The 17614-nt window shown below is 36.5% G+C and overlaps 1 protein-coding gene across 5 annotated transcripts in view; it reads left to right on the forward strand.

Annotated features, from left to right (window-relative positions):
* The window catches only part of LOC150093801 (FAST kinase domain-containing protein 4-like), a 162066-nt gene extending 145235 nt beyond the window's left edge, over window positions 1-16831 (forward strand). For 2 of the 5 annotated variants that reach the window (XM_090412989.1, XM_090412988.1), the window contains one exon: window positions 16545-16829. In XM_090412989.1, coding sequence (XP_090269115.1) covers window positions 16545-16584 — 40 coding nt within the window. In that variant the 3' untranslated portion in view covers window positions 16585-16829. Of the gene's footprint in view, window positions 1-16544 lie in introns of all 5 variants that reach the window. The other 3 variants (XM_090412986.1, XM_090412987.1, XM_090412990.1) reach the window with 2 other exon arrangements.
* The last annotated feature ends 783 nt before the right edge of the window (window positions 16832-17614 follow it).

A 17614-nucleotide genomic window follows, 5' to 3' on the forward strand; every position in this document is an offset into this window, starting at 1 on the left:
AGTTACCATTCTCAGACTCAATGTATGCAATAGCCTGTGCTCACAATAGCAAAAGTCACAAGAAACAAACTTTTAATTTGATATGCCTAAAATAGCTGATGAATAGAATTTTAATTTAAACAAATTTGCAGTTATCTTTTGCTTTAATTTCAACAGTGACATTTCGAGAGTTTAACACACTAAAAATATTAATGTAATATTTCTTATATTATTGTTGCTCTTTTTTATCTAGCTATAACATGTAAATTTGCAAATTAATAAATTAATTCACTTAAATCCATGTAGCTAAAAAAATCCATCACTATTTGCATGAGTTTAATTGACTGTACTATCTAGAAAGTACAGTCACTTGTTTAGTCTAGACTGAGGCACAACTGTCTGAACAGTTGTGCCTCTGTAACTTGCTGACATCACTGTCAGTTTGCCAACACAGCACAGGCTAAAAGTAACTAATTAGAATGTATTAAATTGGAAAGGGTTAGAGTAATATTGGAGTGGTGACATTGGAGAAAAAAATACTAAATAATATAAGTAATAAGTATGATTAGAAAAAGTACACTTAAAAATTATTCAGACATTCAAATTTGCTATTGTACTTCCTTTTTAATCAATGTGCACATGCACATGTGCTCAGTGCTCAGCTTAGAGGGAACATTGCTCAGCATCTCATCTTTGTTTCCCAAATTTTTAAACTTTACACTTTGCTACATTGAACCAGTAATCTCACTCATTTGCTGATTTTCCAAAATCTGTTCAAGTCCTCTTGAAAAGCTACAATATCTGCTCTATTCATAGTTCTTGTAACTTTGAATCATCTGCAGAAAGCTGCATATCACCATTCAATCCTCTCCCATTATCATTAACATAAAACATAAACAGCAATGTCCAGCCTGGCGGGCCGAGTGGTTAGCACTCTCCATCCAAAAGGGCTGTGGGTTTGAATCTCGCTGTGGGCATGGATGTTTGTGATTTTCTGTGGAAAAAACTAGTGGTGGTAGTCAACGGTAGATGGCATTGGTGTGGTTGTGGTCAGTTGGCGGATTGAGTGATAGAGACAGAGTTGTAGAGCAGGTGCCTTCCCTCGATGAGTCTTTGGACTCCCTGGAGGTGTCAAATAATAATAATGTCTCCAAAAACAGACCCTTGGGGCACACCACTGTTGTTCACTCATCTGGGATATTGCTCCCTCCCCCCCCACCACACACACAACTTGTTGATACCTATTAGACAGCCAGTCTGCAATCGTGTGCATTAATATACTATACATTCCCATCTGTTGCAATTTCATTATGATCTTATCATGTGGCAGGTTTTTTTATTGCAAAATCTAAACATATCACTGTGTATATATCCTTATATCCTATTTACTCAATGCATTTGTCACCCTGTTATAATAAGTGAGTAGATTCCTTTAGCAAACCCATGCTGTCCATCACAGAGAATACTGCTGTTAACTAAATTTTGAATCTTGATCCTCATAGCCTCTCCAAAACTTTGAGTGCAATTCCAGACAAACAGATTTTGCCTATAATTCAAAGCCCTAGTCTTATCATCTCCTTTATGAAGTGGAAGAATTTTGCCCTTGTTCCACTCCCTTGTAACTTAGCCTATTCCAAGACTCCTGTTAAAAAAAGGTACACCAAACATGTTAACTCCCTGAAACGTTCCCTAAAGATATTGAAATATACCTTCAATACTTACAGCCTTTTTGACATACATTTACTCAATTCCTCATATACCTCTTTCTTCTCCTTCCTTCTCACTGCTCCCAAGTTCTGTATGATATTGCATTCATATGGATGAAATACTTATATGAATTGCTCTTGTGACATCCCTACTATATATATATATATCCCCCCCTTGGTGGTTATCATTCTATCATTTTCACTAACCAGTGGCATCCTTTCGTAATCATTTTTTTCTTCTATTGGTCAAGTATCAAAAGAACTCCCACGTGAGCTAATTGCTGCTCATACTGTATTTTTGCTATCCTTACCAAACTAGTCTGCATTCTCCCCTGTTCTTTGTGCTCCTCATGCAAGTGACTGTTGCACTCATCTTGTACTTCCTTCAAATTGCATGCTCATCTCTTCATTCATCCATTTGACATATAAATTTACCTATTTGACCTTGGGAATCCATTCAGACAGTGCCTCTGACAGACAATGCTTGAGCAAGGCCGAAGAAGCATTAATTTCCTTTTCATCTAATTCCCCATTCCATGATATTTCTTCAACTTTATCATAATGACCAGCCTTTACATCCCTTTATTCCACATAAATCCCTTTCTCATAGAAGTTTGTGTATGGTTAGCTAACATCCAGGTAATCACTTCATAGTCACTTGCCAAATGGAGGAAGATTTGACATCCCATTTATAATAACATCATCTAATAATCCAGGATCCTTGATCTTTATGCAATCTCTGTTATGTACTGCTTAAGGTAGCTGCCTCCCAAAAACTCAAGACATTCACTCCCTTTCTCTCATATGTTATCTCTTCATTCCAATATGTATTATCATAATTAAAATAACCCATTACAATCATCCTTCTCTTGCTTGCTAATCCAATTTGCTTATACACTGCTTGGAAAGAAGCCAACGAACCCCCCCCCCCCCCATACACACACATGGGCAAGGTACATTGTGCCATGTAATGAGTCACATGTTTGTAGCTGGTATAAATTGGAGGAATATTATGATCCCAAGTCAGTGCAACTGTGTCTGGCGAGAAGGTAAATGATGCCATTTGAAAGAGGCAGGATGCCATATTCCTGGCTTATCTGTTTGGCAAATTGTTGACAAAAATTGAGCAATCCTGGATCAGCAATTATCATACTGAGATGGAAGCATAGGGAGTCAACTGCAAGTGCTACCCACACTTACTGAGCATGACCATAGGGTGTGGCGAAGGATAATATGTAAAAACTTCCAATTCGTCAGCTGACATGTTGAAAGTGGAGTTCCAGAGATTGACTGGAATACGAATCTGCACAAAAAATATTCAGAACCGAGACTCACAACATGGATTTCCATGGTAAGAACAAATGCCTCACATTGCCTGAACCAACATGCAGCATTGTCTTCAGCAGTACAAAAAGCATGTACAGTGGGATGTGGAAGCTTTGAAAACTGTGTTATGGAGACTAATCATGCTATACCCTTTGCTGAGCAGATGGATGGGTGTGGGGTCTGGCAGATGTCCGGTGAACGTCTCTTACCAGAGTGCATAACCCCAACTGTGAAATTCAGAGGTGGCAGTATGATAGTTGGGGCCTGTTTTTTCTGATTTGGCCTTGGACTTCTGTTTGTGGTACCATGAACATTGAACTCTGAGAGGTATCTGAACATTCTGGACAATTCAGTGCTTCCTACTTTGTGGCATTTCTATGGAACTGGCCATTGCCTCTTTCAGGAAGACAATGCATTGTGTCATAAGACTGCTGCTGTAACCGCATGGATTTGTGAACAGGAATGTCATCAGACTTGACTGTCCTCCACAGAACTGTGATTTCAATCCTATTGAACATGCTGTTCTCATCAGCACCTTGAATAACACTATTTATGCAATGTACACTTTATAAATCTATTAAAAACTAACACACTCAATCACACAGTCATAAACAAGGATAATACTAACAATAACCATCAGTAATATCATGAATTATAAACTAAAACAAATTAGTCATCTATAAGCCACATTTGGACTGTCACTCAAATAAATAAAATCAATCTGCTAGGTGTCTGCCACCTGACAGATTTATTTTATGTATTAATTTGAAAAATACTTCTATAAAATGGTGCTGGAAACATCAATTTAGTATACCATTTAATGAAAAGTGTGAAATGTATGCATACCTTTCGCTTGATTTGAAGAAATTCAACACTGCTTGTTTGTGTCCTGTGGCCCACATCACTGATGTTGTTAGATATGTTTAGTCAATCATTAGTTGACCAAGTGTGTAATTTCTTCACTCTCCAATGAAAGGTTTTGGGTTTAAATCCCACCATGACCTGGATGTGTGAATGTTTTTGGTTGGTTTATTATTTCATATGATGATACAATGGCCATGACTCCCTTTTATGGGGAGTCATGACACCATCTCAATCCCCTCCCCCCCTATTTTTATCTGGGCTCAGGACTGGCATAGCTGACGAATCAGACCTATGGCTGGAAGGGACCATCTTAAGTATTCCTGACTGTAATTCATGTCTGTCCACAGTGCTGGTTTGCCTGTTCTGGGGGGAGGGGGTTGAAAAACCTGAGTTTCCAGGTGAAAAAAACCCCTACCTCTGTATGATATAAGGTTCCTCATGTTGCAAACGGAATCGAACCTAGGTCTTTCTGAACAAAGGGCTTTGTCTGTACCAGCTGAGCTACGGAGTCTTATCTTAGGTGGTAAAGAAATGATTTAATATCCCCTGTTTTAATGAGCTGTCCAAATAAATTTTGAACAGAAATGGAGACAATGTGTAATCCTATCTTACATGTGGGTGTATGTAGGTAACAGAACATTTAACAAAATACCTCTAGCCATTCTTCAAACATATCATTATCCTTGCTCCAAAAAATTTGGCGGCTTCTTTCATCCACGGTACTTTAATTCAACAATTTCACCAAATAATAGCTGTTCGGCATCTATTGAACATCAACTACACATCATTCAGTTTCAAATAAATGATGTGAATGAGCTACCTCTTTTCTTCAGAATAGTGCCTTGTTGACACCATTTTCCAGGGAAATACGAGGGTGGTCTGAAAAATTCTCGGCCTAACAATGAAAAAAACGGATTTATAATTTCAAAATTATTTTTATTTTTCAGCATAATCTCCTTTGAGACTAATACATTTATTCCAGCGAAACTCCAGCGTCATTATCCTGCCATGTAGTGGTTCTCAGTAAGATCTGCAAAATACCCCTCTACAGCTGCAGTCACCTCTTGTTTTGAAGAAAAATGCTGACCAGTGAGGAATAGTTTTAGTTTTGGGAAGAGATAGAAGTCAGAGGGATACAAATACGGTGGATGTTCCAACAATTCTTAGTGCAGATCCCTTAATTTTTCCATTGCCAAGACACTTTTGTGGGCAGGTGCATTGTTCTGATGAAAGATAATTTTTTTCTTTTGCAAACTGGGTCTTTTCACACAAATTTTTTCGTCTAGTCTGGTGAAAAGATCGGAATAATATTCTGGTTATTGTTTTACCCTTTTCAAGATAATTAATGAACAAGATGCCTGTAGCATCCCAAAATATCAATGCCATGACCTTTCCTGCTGATGGAACCAACTTTGTTTTCTATGGCACTGAACAACCGACTTCTGTCCACTGTTTTGACTGCTGTTTGGATTCTGGTGTGTAATGGTGAATCCAAGTCTCATCCATAGTAATAAATCGATGCACAAAATCAGTTTTATTCTTGTTAAAATGCTCCAAGCACTTTAACAAGATGTTCAGAGATTTTCATACGAGTGCGCTTTTGATCTGCTGTGAGCTAGCTAGTGCAGCACCCATCTTGCCAAAGCTTTTTCATTTGCAATTCTTCATGCAAAATATATCCTACACATTTGGCTCTAAAATTGCGGTATTGAATTACAGACCAATCACCATCTCAGGAGTAGTGGTAAAAGTATTGGAAAAGTTGGTTAAAGACAAAATTCAAGAATGGGTGGATCAGGATATGATACTCTATAGAGGCCAACTTAGTTTTGTTAAAGGTAGATCCTGCCTTAGCAATCTATTAACTATTCATAATAGAATAACATCTGAGTTGGACAAAGGAACCGGCTACACAGTGGTACTTCTGGATTTTGCTAAGGCTTTTGACAGGATACCCCATAGAACACTGTTACGCAAATCGGAGCAGATGGGAATGGATATTAAATTGGTGACATGGATAGGAGAATGGCTCAGGGAGAGATACCATAAGGTGGTGTATGGAGGAGCCGAGTCCAGAATGAGGCAGGTGACCAGTGGTGTGCCTCAGGGCTCTGTGCTTGGGCCAATGTTGTTTAATTTGTATATAAATGATATAGGAAATGGCTTAAAGGGAGATATTCAGTTGTTTGCTGATGATGCAAAGTTGTGTAGTGCAATAAAAAATCAAGCTGATGTTGAAAGTTTGCAGGAGGATTTAAATAAGCTGGTAAAATGGGCAAAAGAAAATGGATGTCAGTTCAATGTGGAAAAGTGTAAATTCATGCATTTTGGGATTAAAAGATTACCAGCTGTGTACTACATCGATGGAAAGGTACTCCAAGAGATTGATGAGGCTAGGGACTTAGGGGTATTGGTAGATAGGGAGATGAAGTTCAGAGGACACATTGCTAAGGTGTCCAAGATTGCACATAGGATTACTTGGTTGTTGAGGAACACACTGACATCCAGAGATAAAGAGGTTATTATTCCCCTTTATAAAGCATTGATACTTCCACATTTGGATTACTGTGCTCAGGTCTGGTCACCTGGATTCCTTGGAGATGAGGAGGCTGTGGAGAGGGTTCAGAGAAGAGTGACCAAGTTGGTGAGTGATATAAAAAATGCTCCCTACATTGATAGATTGAGAGCTTGTGGATTGCAGAGATTGGTTGATAGGCGAAGAAGAGGGGATATGATAGAAACATTCAAATTACTAAAAGGTTTTTATAGGATTGATGCAGGGGAAATGTTTCAGCTGTGTGATAGTGATGGAAGAACAAGAGGCCATCTCTGGAAATTAAAGAAGAGTGTGGTTAATTAACAAAGGTGTCAGAACAAGGTTTTTTGCCTGGAGGGTGGTGAATGAGTGGAATTCATTGCCTGCCTTAGTTGTGAACTCTTTGTCTGTAAATGAATTCAAGAAGAGATATGACAGATATTGTTTTGCTAGTTTGGGTCTCCCGCGATGAGTCTACTGACTCCATGGAGATACCCGTAATAATAATAATAATAATAATAATAATAATTTTTTTGAAATGCCTATGGGCTCAGAAATCTCATGCACTTCGACTCACCAGTCATCCAATACTATATTGTGCACTTGATAAATGATTTCTGGTGTTGTTACACTTTTTGGACATCCTTCACGTGGATCATCTTCAAAGCTGGTACAGCCACTTTTAAACGCGGCAGCCCATTTCTTAATTGTTGAAAATGAAGGAGAAGAGTGCCCATAAAGTTTTATAAAGTGTTAGGAGTTGAGAGGAAGAGAACTAATGTTTAGAACAAAAAAGAATACCAAGCTTTTTAAACTGGATGTGACATCAACCCAAGAAGAGAAAGTTGCTGATCTCGAAAGTAAACTGGAACATTATCAAAAGTGAGAGGAGATGAGGTAGGATTTTTCTTGTGGATAAGGTATGCTTGAGTTTTTTGGGATTAGAATTTACTAAGTTGTCTTCACGTCATTTTAGGATGTTGAAGAGGTCAGTGTTTAATTCACTTTTCATGAAAGATCTTGAGCTATCTAAAATTAAAGTACTGCTGGGTTAATTGAATAAGGAAGAGGAATGAAAAGTACTGTCATTGAAGGAGTTGTGAATAGGATTTGAAGTCAGGGAAAGGAGGTCATTGATGTAAAGGAGGAAGAGCATCTGCAAGAGCACAGAATCTTGAGGCACTCCAACATTGATGGAGAGATCTGATGAGAGGAAGCCATTCACCACAACACACAATGAATGGCCAATGAGGAAGCTGGCAATTTAATCAAGGGGTGCAAAAGGAAAACCATAAGATGACAGCTTGTTCAGGAGGCCTCAGTACCAGATATGATTAGACGCCTTTGAAATATTAAGAGGGATAATGTGAATTTCTCCAAATCTTTCCATGTGGAAAGATTTTATGGAAAGAAATCCATACTGGTGATTGCTACTTAACTTCAGTATCCAGCTAATGAAGCTGTTGTTGATAACTTCTCCATTACTTTTGAAAGTACTGAGGTGAGAGTAATGGGTAGATAGTTAGATGGCTTACTTTTGTCTCCCTTTTTGGGTACAGGCTAAATGAAGGCTTTCATGCCATTGGGTAGAATATGATAGTTTATATAGGCAATATTGGGCGGATGTCAATTCTGGAGCACAACTGGAGCAATGCCATCTGCATTAGGAGCCTTATTAGTATCAAAATTAATTGAGAGAGTTTTCCTGATTTCCTTTGGCAAAAGTTCAGAGTTGGCAGGCAGCAGACACTTTATGGTAGTTTGAGAGATGATTTGCTTTGGTCATCCAGGCAGGAGTTGGAGATAAATATTAATGCCAAGAGCTGCCTTTTCCTGGGATAAGGTTACCATAGTGCCATCAGGTGCAGTCATGGTGCATCAAGACTTGTCAGCACTCCAATTTTGTCATATTTAACATTTCACTCTTCTAAGGCACTTTTTTGACCGAATCAATCCACCTGGGCTAGACCTCTTGGTCCTCTTCTGGACCTTTTTCCTGCCATTCCAGCCAGTTTTGCTAACCTCTCTTCTCCCATTCTGTTTAAGTAACTGCTAACACATTCTTGAATGCTAACAGTGTCAAGTGCCTTCTTGATGTCTTCATTTTTAATATGCTTCTCCCACTGATGCCATCTTTTCAGGTCCCTAATTTTTCTTAGAACTCTCTCTCTAATCTTTGATCAAGTTTTATTTCTAACCCAATTCTCAGATCGCTAACTTAAAACTGGTTTGAATTTGAACACTGTCTTATATACTGCTACTTTAGTGTATTGGCTAATTTCTCTCTTATTTCGTATAAATTTATTCAATTGGCTCCCACACTAGCTTTGCTTATTCTGTTATCTATTTCCAAATTTAATTTGTATCTTCTTTACAACATGTGCCTAAATACTAAAATATTACTTGTTCCATATGTTCTCCATTGAGAACTGCAGCATCTGAAGTGTTCTGTGTCCTACTTATTTTCATAGTTTTGGTGTTTTTATTGCTAATTTTCATGCCAAATTTTGTTACAGCTGCTATTCAGTTTAGTTGCAGCATCCTTGAAGCTGGTACTGGATGTGCTCAGGAGTTCAACATTATCTGCATAAAGCAAAGGGCTAAGTTTGATGTCTCCATTTCTAATAGGTTTAATGCTACTTTCTTTCATAATGCGATCCATGTAGATGATGAATAATAGTGGAGATAATGTGCATCCGTGTCTTACCCCCTGATTTTACACCAAACCATTTTCTGTATTTCTTGCAATTCTTGCTGACTAACAACCTAAATATAGACTGTGTATTGATCTGTATAATGTTCCATATATCCCATATAATTGTACTGTTTTGAAAAGCTTTTCTTTTGGTGCCTTGTCATATTCCTATGATTTTTAAACTATATGTAATAAAGTGAAAATAGGATCTTGACAACCTCTACTTCGTCTGAAACCAGCTTCTTCTTCAGGTGTCTCTTCAAGTATGCTTACATAGGAACACTTACTAGAAAAATTCCTTTGTAATTCTGACATTCAGCTTTTTACCTTTTCAACAGATGAGTATTATGAGAGTTTTACTTCAGTCATCTGGGATTTCACCTTCTGACCAATCCCTCAGAATTATGCAGTAATTATGCACTCTATACTTGAGCATTTCTGGTCGAATGTCATCTGCTCCATCTGCCTTTTCACATTTGAAGTTTTTGATGGCTTTTTCTACCTCAAGTATTGATATCCTGTTTGCATTCACTAAAAATTTTTCTTCTGCTGTTTTCTTACTGCTTGTTTCATTTCACAGTCTTTCAGTGTAATTACTCCAGACATCCAGGATATCCTTATCTTTAATTTTCATGTCACCTTTATCATCTTTTATGCCTTCTACAGCTCCTTCCTCCATTTCTAAGCTTTTTCAATAGTCTCCAGAACATTTTGCCACCTTTCTGATATTTACTTCTGTATTCTTACTGAAGTCTTCCCTGGACTAGCTACACATGTGTAGCTAAGCAAAAGTTTTACACATAGGCTTAGTTCTCTTGCATTTTTCTCTATTTTGTGGGATTTATATTAAAAATAAATAAAATTAGCATAGGAGAGGAAAGGTTAGCAGAACAAGGGTTTAATGCAACAATTCCAGGGGAAATATCATCAATTCCAGGGGAAAGTTTACAATCTAATGTAATTACAAATTAATTTGGAAGAAAATTGCTAATAAGATGCTTTTAATATCAAAAGGTTCATATTATGATAAATATTAAATTGGATTATCATAATATTCTGTACATATCAGGATTAAAAGTGATCAAAATATACTAGCTTCTATTAAAAGATCTAAACTCTCCATTATGTGCACACTCAGTAATCATGATAAAAATTTTACAAATGTAATGGTCGAAGCATCAGTGCCATTACAATAGAAATCACAATAAGTCATCCTTTTGAATCTTTGGTAAGACCAAAAAAACATGATGTCCTCCCAAAATAAGTATAACTTTTTGTAGCTGATGACTTCATTTAGTAAAGACTTAGTCTCCTTTTATGGGATAAAGCTACCTATCAAGTGGTCATTCTGAATCCCACTAAAAGTCACATTAAGCAACTTTATTCTTTACTAGATGGAATTGCCATCTAATTTAAGAATGCCATCAGAACAGTATAAAAAGGTACATATGTATTTTGGGAGAGGCACCTTTTTTCATAGCTCACCAAATATTCACAAGGAAGATCTCTTTTGCAACCTGTTGTTAAGTGCATTAATGCTCTATATAAAGTTACAAAGTTTTTATTGTGATTGGGGCATAATAATAATAATAATGAATAATGATATTTTATCAGAAATTCAGACACCAAGACAGTTTTAACATTATTTCTTTGTCTCCAAGACATTTCTTTCTGATATAATGGAAAATTGTCTTCATTATACACTCTGGTTATTTTAATTGGAAAGACAGGATCTGTAAGCAGGTTCTATGTGAGTGTCATCTTTCTTATTTTGGACAAACCAGTCAGTCTTGGAGAAGATAATTACCAATCACAAAAACTGTGTCTAGTTTGATTAAGTTTCACATGTCCATCTTGCATAACATGGGGTTACTGAACACAAGATTTTTTGGATGGCTACTTGCCTTGCCCATAAAAGTTATTTTAAGCACAAACATTGATTCAGGGAGAGCTTCGAGGCCTTGTCACTTTGCCCTAATGTAAATCATAATGGTAGCTAATGATTACTGAATTTATGGGCGATCCTTATACTAAGCTTAACTGTAATTAGTTTTTTTCCCTCCTTGGTCATATCCTTTAGAACAGTTCTCTTTTTTGCTTATTTTGTAGGATTTTCTGTAGCACATACACTAGTGGCCAAAATTGTGAAAACCTTTTGGAAAACGTGTATTTTTGAGATTTGATGGCTCATAACACCACTTTTTTTTTGGTGTAATACCTAATACCATAAAATTATATATCAATGGAAAGATAATTTAATCAAGAATGTAATGCAACAAAGTTTGTTTAATTATCTGTATTCTATAAAAAGCTATTACCAAATAACCAGAAAAAAGAAGTACAACTTGCTTAGGTTGATATGAAGCAGCTTTCCTTCATTTGAATGTAGCCAATGAGCATGAGTGTTTAGAGAGCCAATCAGGTGTCATCTTGTTTTGGCAATGAGCCAGTAAGGTCACAGTAGGATTCAGCTATTGATGTCATGTATTGGAGCTGAGAGGAGGACATTTGTCAGTGTGTTATGTGATTGCTATCAAGTTGATTGTTTTTTTTTTTTGTGTTTTTTCATTTAGTGAGCTTGTAAAATGTAATAAAATTAAAGAAATCGCACAAAGAGGTGACTGGAAAGTGATGTAAAATAGTACTATTAAGTGAACAAGGCTACAGTTATGAAGAAATTAGAAGAAAAATTGGTGGAAACTTAACCAATGGTGGCATTTCTAAATTTTTGAAGAGGTATAAGGAGACTCAGTCACTACAAAACCAGACTGGTAAAGGCAGGAAAAGGTGCACAACAGCAAGTGATGACAGAAGAATATCATCTGGGTGTATATAAGATAAAATGGTGCAATACAATGTGAAGTTGAGTGCAAGGACTGTTCGGCGCAGACTGCAGGAATTTCGTCTAAATGCTAGAATTCCACGAACAAAGCCATTTTTATCTCTCAAACAAAGGTTGAAAAGATTAAACTGGGCTAAAACCCATGTTAACTGGACAGCAGAACAATGGGACAGTGTTATTTGGAGTGATGAGACCAAAATCTCCCTGTTTGGTAGTGATGGCATAAAATACGTAAGGAGAAGAATCGGAGAAGATTTGCATCCTGATTGCATTACACCAACCATGAAACACCTACTTAGTGTTATGATCTGGGATTGTATGACATTTTTAGATCTTGAATGATGGCTCTATCAAGAATAGAACCACTCCATTCAAGATATAACAAGAGAACAATATCAAGCAAAAGCACACTTGTACTCTTGGCAAAACAGACATAATATGTGAAGATGCAGATATTAACTTTGCTTAAAAAGGAATTAAAATATAAAAGAAGAGGTTGAATCTTAAATTAAAATGAAATCGAAGGAGGAAATAAATATTAAATTGTACTGTGTTTAAGGTTATTGTCAAAAATAGATGGAATCTTAACTTGTCAAAAACATCAATGTTAAAATATGCCATGTATAAAGTCGTGTATCATCGTGCAAACAAAAGTTCAAAGGTTGCAGTTTGACCACCAAAGATGACGTAACGAGTGATGAGTAGGCATTCGTGGAAGGTGCTAGAGATTTGTGTTCCCTGAAAAAAGCGATGCGCGTACAGCAAGGAGGTGATGTCACTCGGTGACAGCAAATGGGAGAGCGTCGTAGACAAGTTTGTAGTGCTGAAAGAGGGCGCTATAATGGAGTTTAAAATGAGGGGCCCTTTTTGCTTCCTTTTACGTTTTTCTCCTGGTTCCTGTGGTGTTTCCTGGTCACATGTGCCCTCCCCGTGGGTCTCCTGCTCGAAGTTCTTGAGCGGATCAGCATGCCTGATATCCGACAAGACGTGTGAAGCGGCAGCGTGTTTCCTGCTGCTGAGTGATGCAAATCGAAGAAAATATAGCACGAGATGACGGCAGTGTTCGAGTTTTAGACCATCGGTGTGGATCTAGCTGATGAGAAAGCAGCAAAGGATTCCTTTGAAGGTAAATCATGTTAGAAGCGGCCACACGAAAAGTTCGTAAGCCCAGAAGAAACGTGGCTAATTCATTTGTTGTCCCTCTGTATGATGGATTGCCACCTCGTGGGAGTATCTATAACAAAGAACAGACGTAAGGATCGAGAAATCATCTAACAAGGTGGTAATGTACAAATCTTCCTTTTTTTTTTTGTGCGTTATTATCTATTGCTGACGAAGGTGTAACATGGACAGAGTTTAGAGAAGAAGAGAGAGAGAATTTTGAGACATCTTCCTGTGTTATGTTAATCGAATTGGACTGGTAGTCTACGTTCATAAGTTGTCTAGACCAAGTTTAACGTGTACGGGTCTTTAGTAGCAGTAATCTAGTTTTTGTGACATCCATGTTTGTGATATAGATGAACATAAGATTCTCATGAGTGTGTTTGAATAGCCTATCTGTTTGATTATTATTACCCTGCTTTACTTGTATTTTAGTATTAACCTTGATTTGCTTGATTATATGTGTTGTTTAAATTGTAATGTTCTTAGGGAAAAAAAAAATGTTTTCCCATGTATACCTGAGTTTGTCTGAGTAAGAGATTGAATTTTACCGTTCACAAAAATATCGAACTTATGTTTAGAGGAAAAACGTGGAATTTAAGATTGTCAAGGCCATTACTGTGTATTGAGAACTCGATCTACCTAACTACTTAATCTATATAAAGTATTACTTGAATTCTGGGAAAGTTTCTTCAGATAAGAATTCCTATCCTAGAGTTCTGACTGGCACAGCATAAACAAATAAATTTCGTCAGAGCTCGAAGAGAGAAATGGCCCCAAAAAAGTCAGTTTAGAAGCCAGATCTCAGTAGGCACAAGGAGAACAATAGAGATAAAATATTTAAGAAAACAAAAACTAAAAAACATCAAAAGGTGTGGGCAGAATTTGCATGATTAATGGGAATATAAATGCCCAAAAATACATAAATGAAATACTTGAGCCCAAACTGAAGCCTTCTGCACATGATCTTTTCCAAGATAATGAAGCATTTATATTTCAACAAGATTCAGCTTCATGGCAAGTTGCTGATGTGTGCTAAAAGTGGTTTCAGGATAATCATATTCCACTGCTGGAATGGCCAACCCAATCAAAAATCTATGTTCAATTATCTGTATTCTATGAAAAGTTATAGCCAAATAACCAGAAAAAAGAAGCACAACTTGCTTAGGTTGATATGAAGTAACTTTCCTTCATTTGAATGTAGCCAATGAGCATAAGTGTTTAGAGAGTCAATCAGGTGTCATCTTGTTTTGGCAATGACTAAAGAAACTTGATAGTCAGAAGAAACCCACCAATAAAACCCAATCAATAGAAGCAGTAATTCAATCTTGGTTTCACATTATAACAGCTGCAGAATTAAAAAACTTGGTTCACTCGATGGGAAGGCATTGTAAAGCTAAAGGTTACCCAACTAAGTATTAACTCACCTCATGAGAATATTTGTATATCTCATTTTTTCTATGTGTTTCACTTTTCTTTATAAACTGCTGTTCTAATAAAAAATTCTTCATAAAAGTTATTGCATTACATTCTTGATTAAATTATCATTCCATTGATATATAATTTTATGGTGTTATACCCTGATAAGTTGGAACATAAAATATTTCATCTTATCATTGTATAACAGAGCAAACACACCATAAGAAACATTATACCATGCTTGCCTCTGAGTATAAAAATAATGCATTGTAAATATATAAAATATTTCATACTATGAGAAAACAAATAAGTAAGCATTTTGTACCACTCACAAATTAGTTAAATAATAATGGAAGAGTAGACTTGTAGCAAAGTTTAATAGAGCATTGTGTACTAAGAGATATAGAATGTTAGCACAGGTTCAAGATGGGGGGGAGGTGAAGTCCAAAGGTCAAGGAGCAGCAACACGAAGGAGCTGTTCGCCCCAAGCAATCACATGCCATCAGCGCACGTGGGATATAGCGGAGAAAGCTGGACGCTGTGACGTGAGCCCACGTGAGTGCGTTGGGTGGACATCACGGAATGTGAGAATTGCCGAGAAAGAAAGGTGAAAATATAAGGGTCTAGCACCCCTGAAAAGAGGCTTTTTGTTCCTGGATCTCCTGGTGTTCATCTCGCAGTGTCGTGAGCAGGTGAAGGGTAGCAGTGCCTCCATTCCGGAGGGTTTCGATAGAGGCAGCGGCGGAACTAGGCGTAGCATCTCTGCGGAAGGAATAAACCTGGCCATCCATAGAAAGCCAGATTGGAGCACATGGACAATTTGTCTAAGGAGAAGCAGATTCCGGTAGGCCTTTAACGCGATGCTGAACCAAGGATAGATAAGTAGACTTTATTTGTATTTTGTTGATTGTGAATGAATGATTTGTGCCACATTGTTAAACCAGAGGAAGGAACATTAGTGATAATAATTAGGACTGAACTGCAGTGATCTAGAGAGGGTTACCTTAAAATCCTACTGTCTCCTATTGTGATAGAGTTACATAATATGTTCTAGGAAGTGAAGAATATGTTTAAAATAAGGAATTGCTATCAATGAAGGGATTGTGAAAGATATAAATGCTATCTTGTGTGGTTTGATTGAACTACTAAAAAAATAGAGAGTTATTGTGATAATCATGCATGTTTAAGGTATTTAAGGGAAAATATAAGAAATCTTACTTCAGAGATTTACAGTTTAATCAGTTTGACTATACTTATATTATTGTATTGTTCTAATTCTATCCTGACTGTCAGGAACTCCGTTAAGGTGGAAATTAAGCTTATTGTATTGTATGTACACATTTATGATATCTAATAAACCTTGCTTTTGTACCCAACTAAGATTATCTGTGATTTCTGGAATCCGATGCACTGCTTATAAAAAAGTATTACGAACCTAGGCGGGAGACTAGAATAAGAATAGATTTTGGCCACGTCTGCATAATTACATGGTATCACTTAAGTACTATCTTGAGATCACCTCTTGATTGACAATATTGTTTAATCTAAAAGCGCTAAGTGGTGCAGCGAAATATAAATTTCTCAGTGTTTTACGAGGGGTTGATCTCAGACAATCTGATACTCTGGTATTGGCTCAATCTCGAGGCAATACTCTGGTCCTTTGTCCCCCAGATGTACCACGTGATACCCGAATGAGAGTTTAACGGGGATATGACCCAAAGACTAAAGGATAGATATATGAGTAGAAAGTAAGACACAACAATGGTATTACACAAAAAAAAAGTGGTGTTATGAAACCTCAAAAATACACTTTTTCCAAAAGGTTTCCACAATTTTGGCCACTAGTGTAGTATCTGCCTTAAACAATTAATGATTTATTAAACATTCAAAACTGAAGATGAACTGTTAGCTTCAATTTCCAAATATATTTGTGTAGTTTTGTCACTAAAGAATTGTTCGTTTCTTTGTGGTCTTGTGTATTCATTTAATATTTTATACTTATTGTTGTCCTTTCAGATACCATATGCAGAATTTAGTCAGCATTCAACAACAGTGAAGAGGGTTCAGTATCTCCAAAAAAAAATCAAGGAGAAAATTCAGAAGCAGAACTAGATACTAAAATTGTTCTTGGCTTTTGTGTTATCGCAAGACTAATTGTCAAAATAAAGTACTGCATATATATATATATATATATATATATATATACATATTGTACAGAAGTGATATTTGTTATTTAAATATTGCAGTCATATTTATTATGGGGTTACTTTGCTTAATTCTTTAATACAGGTTCTTGAATTAACAAAACTCATAATCTCAGTTATCCTCCTCTTGTTTTTCTCAGAGGAATGTGTAAACTTCCTTTCAATATAGATACATCAGATAAATTATGTATCTTGTCTTCCTTTTTATACTCTTGCACTCTGCTGAAGAGTGATCTTTTATTTACATGTGTGTGTGTGTGTGTGATTTTTAGACTATACTGACGTGTACAAATATTCCTGAGAATTAATGCATTTCAAATGACAGGGAAATCTTTCTGTTGCTTGATGCAGATTCCAGCACTTGGTGATATAATAACTATGATATAATTGAGTGTTTAGTTACTTCTTGAATATGTCAGCATTCCAGGCAAAGAGTCTTTTTGTTTTTTGTTTAAAATACAGCTTGTTAGTACTTGAAAGAAAAATTTCAAGGGAAAAAAAAAAAATTAAAAATTCAAGTCTTGCACAAGGTATGTCCTAACAAATGTGTCACAAAAAATTTTAATAACGGTTTCACTTGCTCATTTGACAACTATTTTGGTTTTTAAATGGTTTTCATGTATTCTAAGAGGATGGTAATGCATAATATTTGTCTTTAACCTTGTAGTATATAACATACTGCTTTTCACACTCAAATACCAACCTCATCTTCTCATGGTAGAATCTGTTATCACAAAAGAAGTTCTGGACTGTGTTGGTAGTATAACTGAAACATCTGCATGATAGGAAATACTTGTGTATATAAAATAGAAAAACTAGCACAACAAAAAGTTGAAATGAAAAAATGAGATTGAATCATTGGGGATTAGTGAATTTAATGTT

The sequence above is a fragment of the Typopeltis vanoorti genome, chromosome 23 (assembly GCF_054136105.1).
Source record: "Typopeltis vanoorti isolate ZY-2024b chromosome 23, IOZ_Tvanoo_1.0, whole genome shotgun sequence".
NCBI lineage: Eukaryota > Metazoa > Arthropoda > Arachnida > Uropygi > Thelyphonidae > Typopeltis > Typopeltis vanoorti.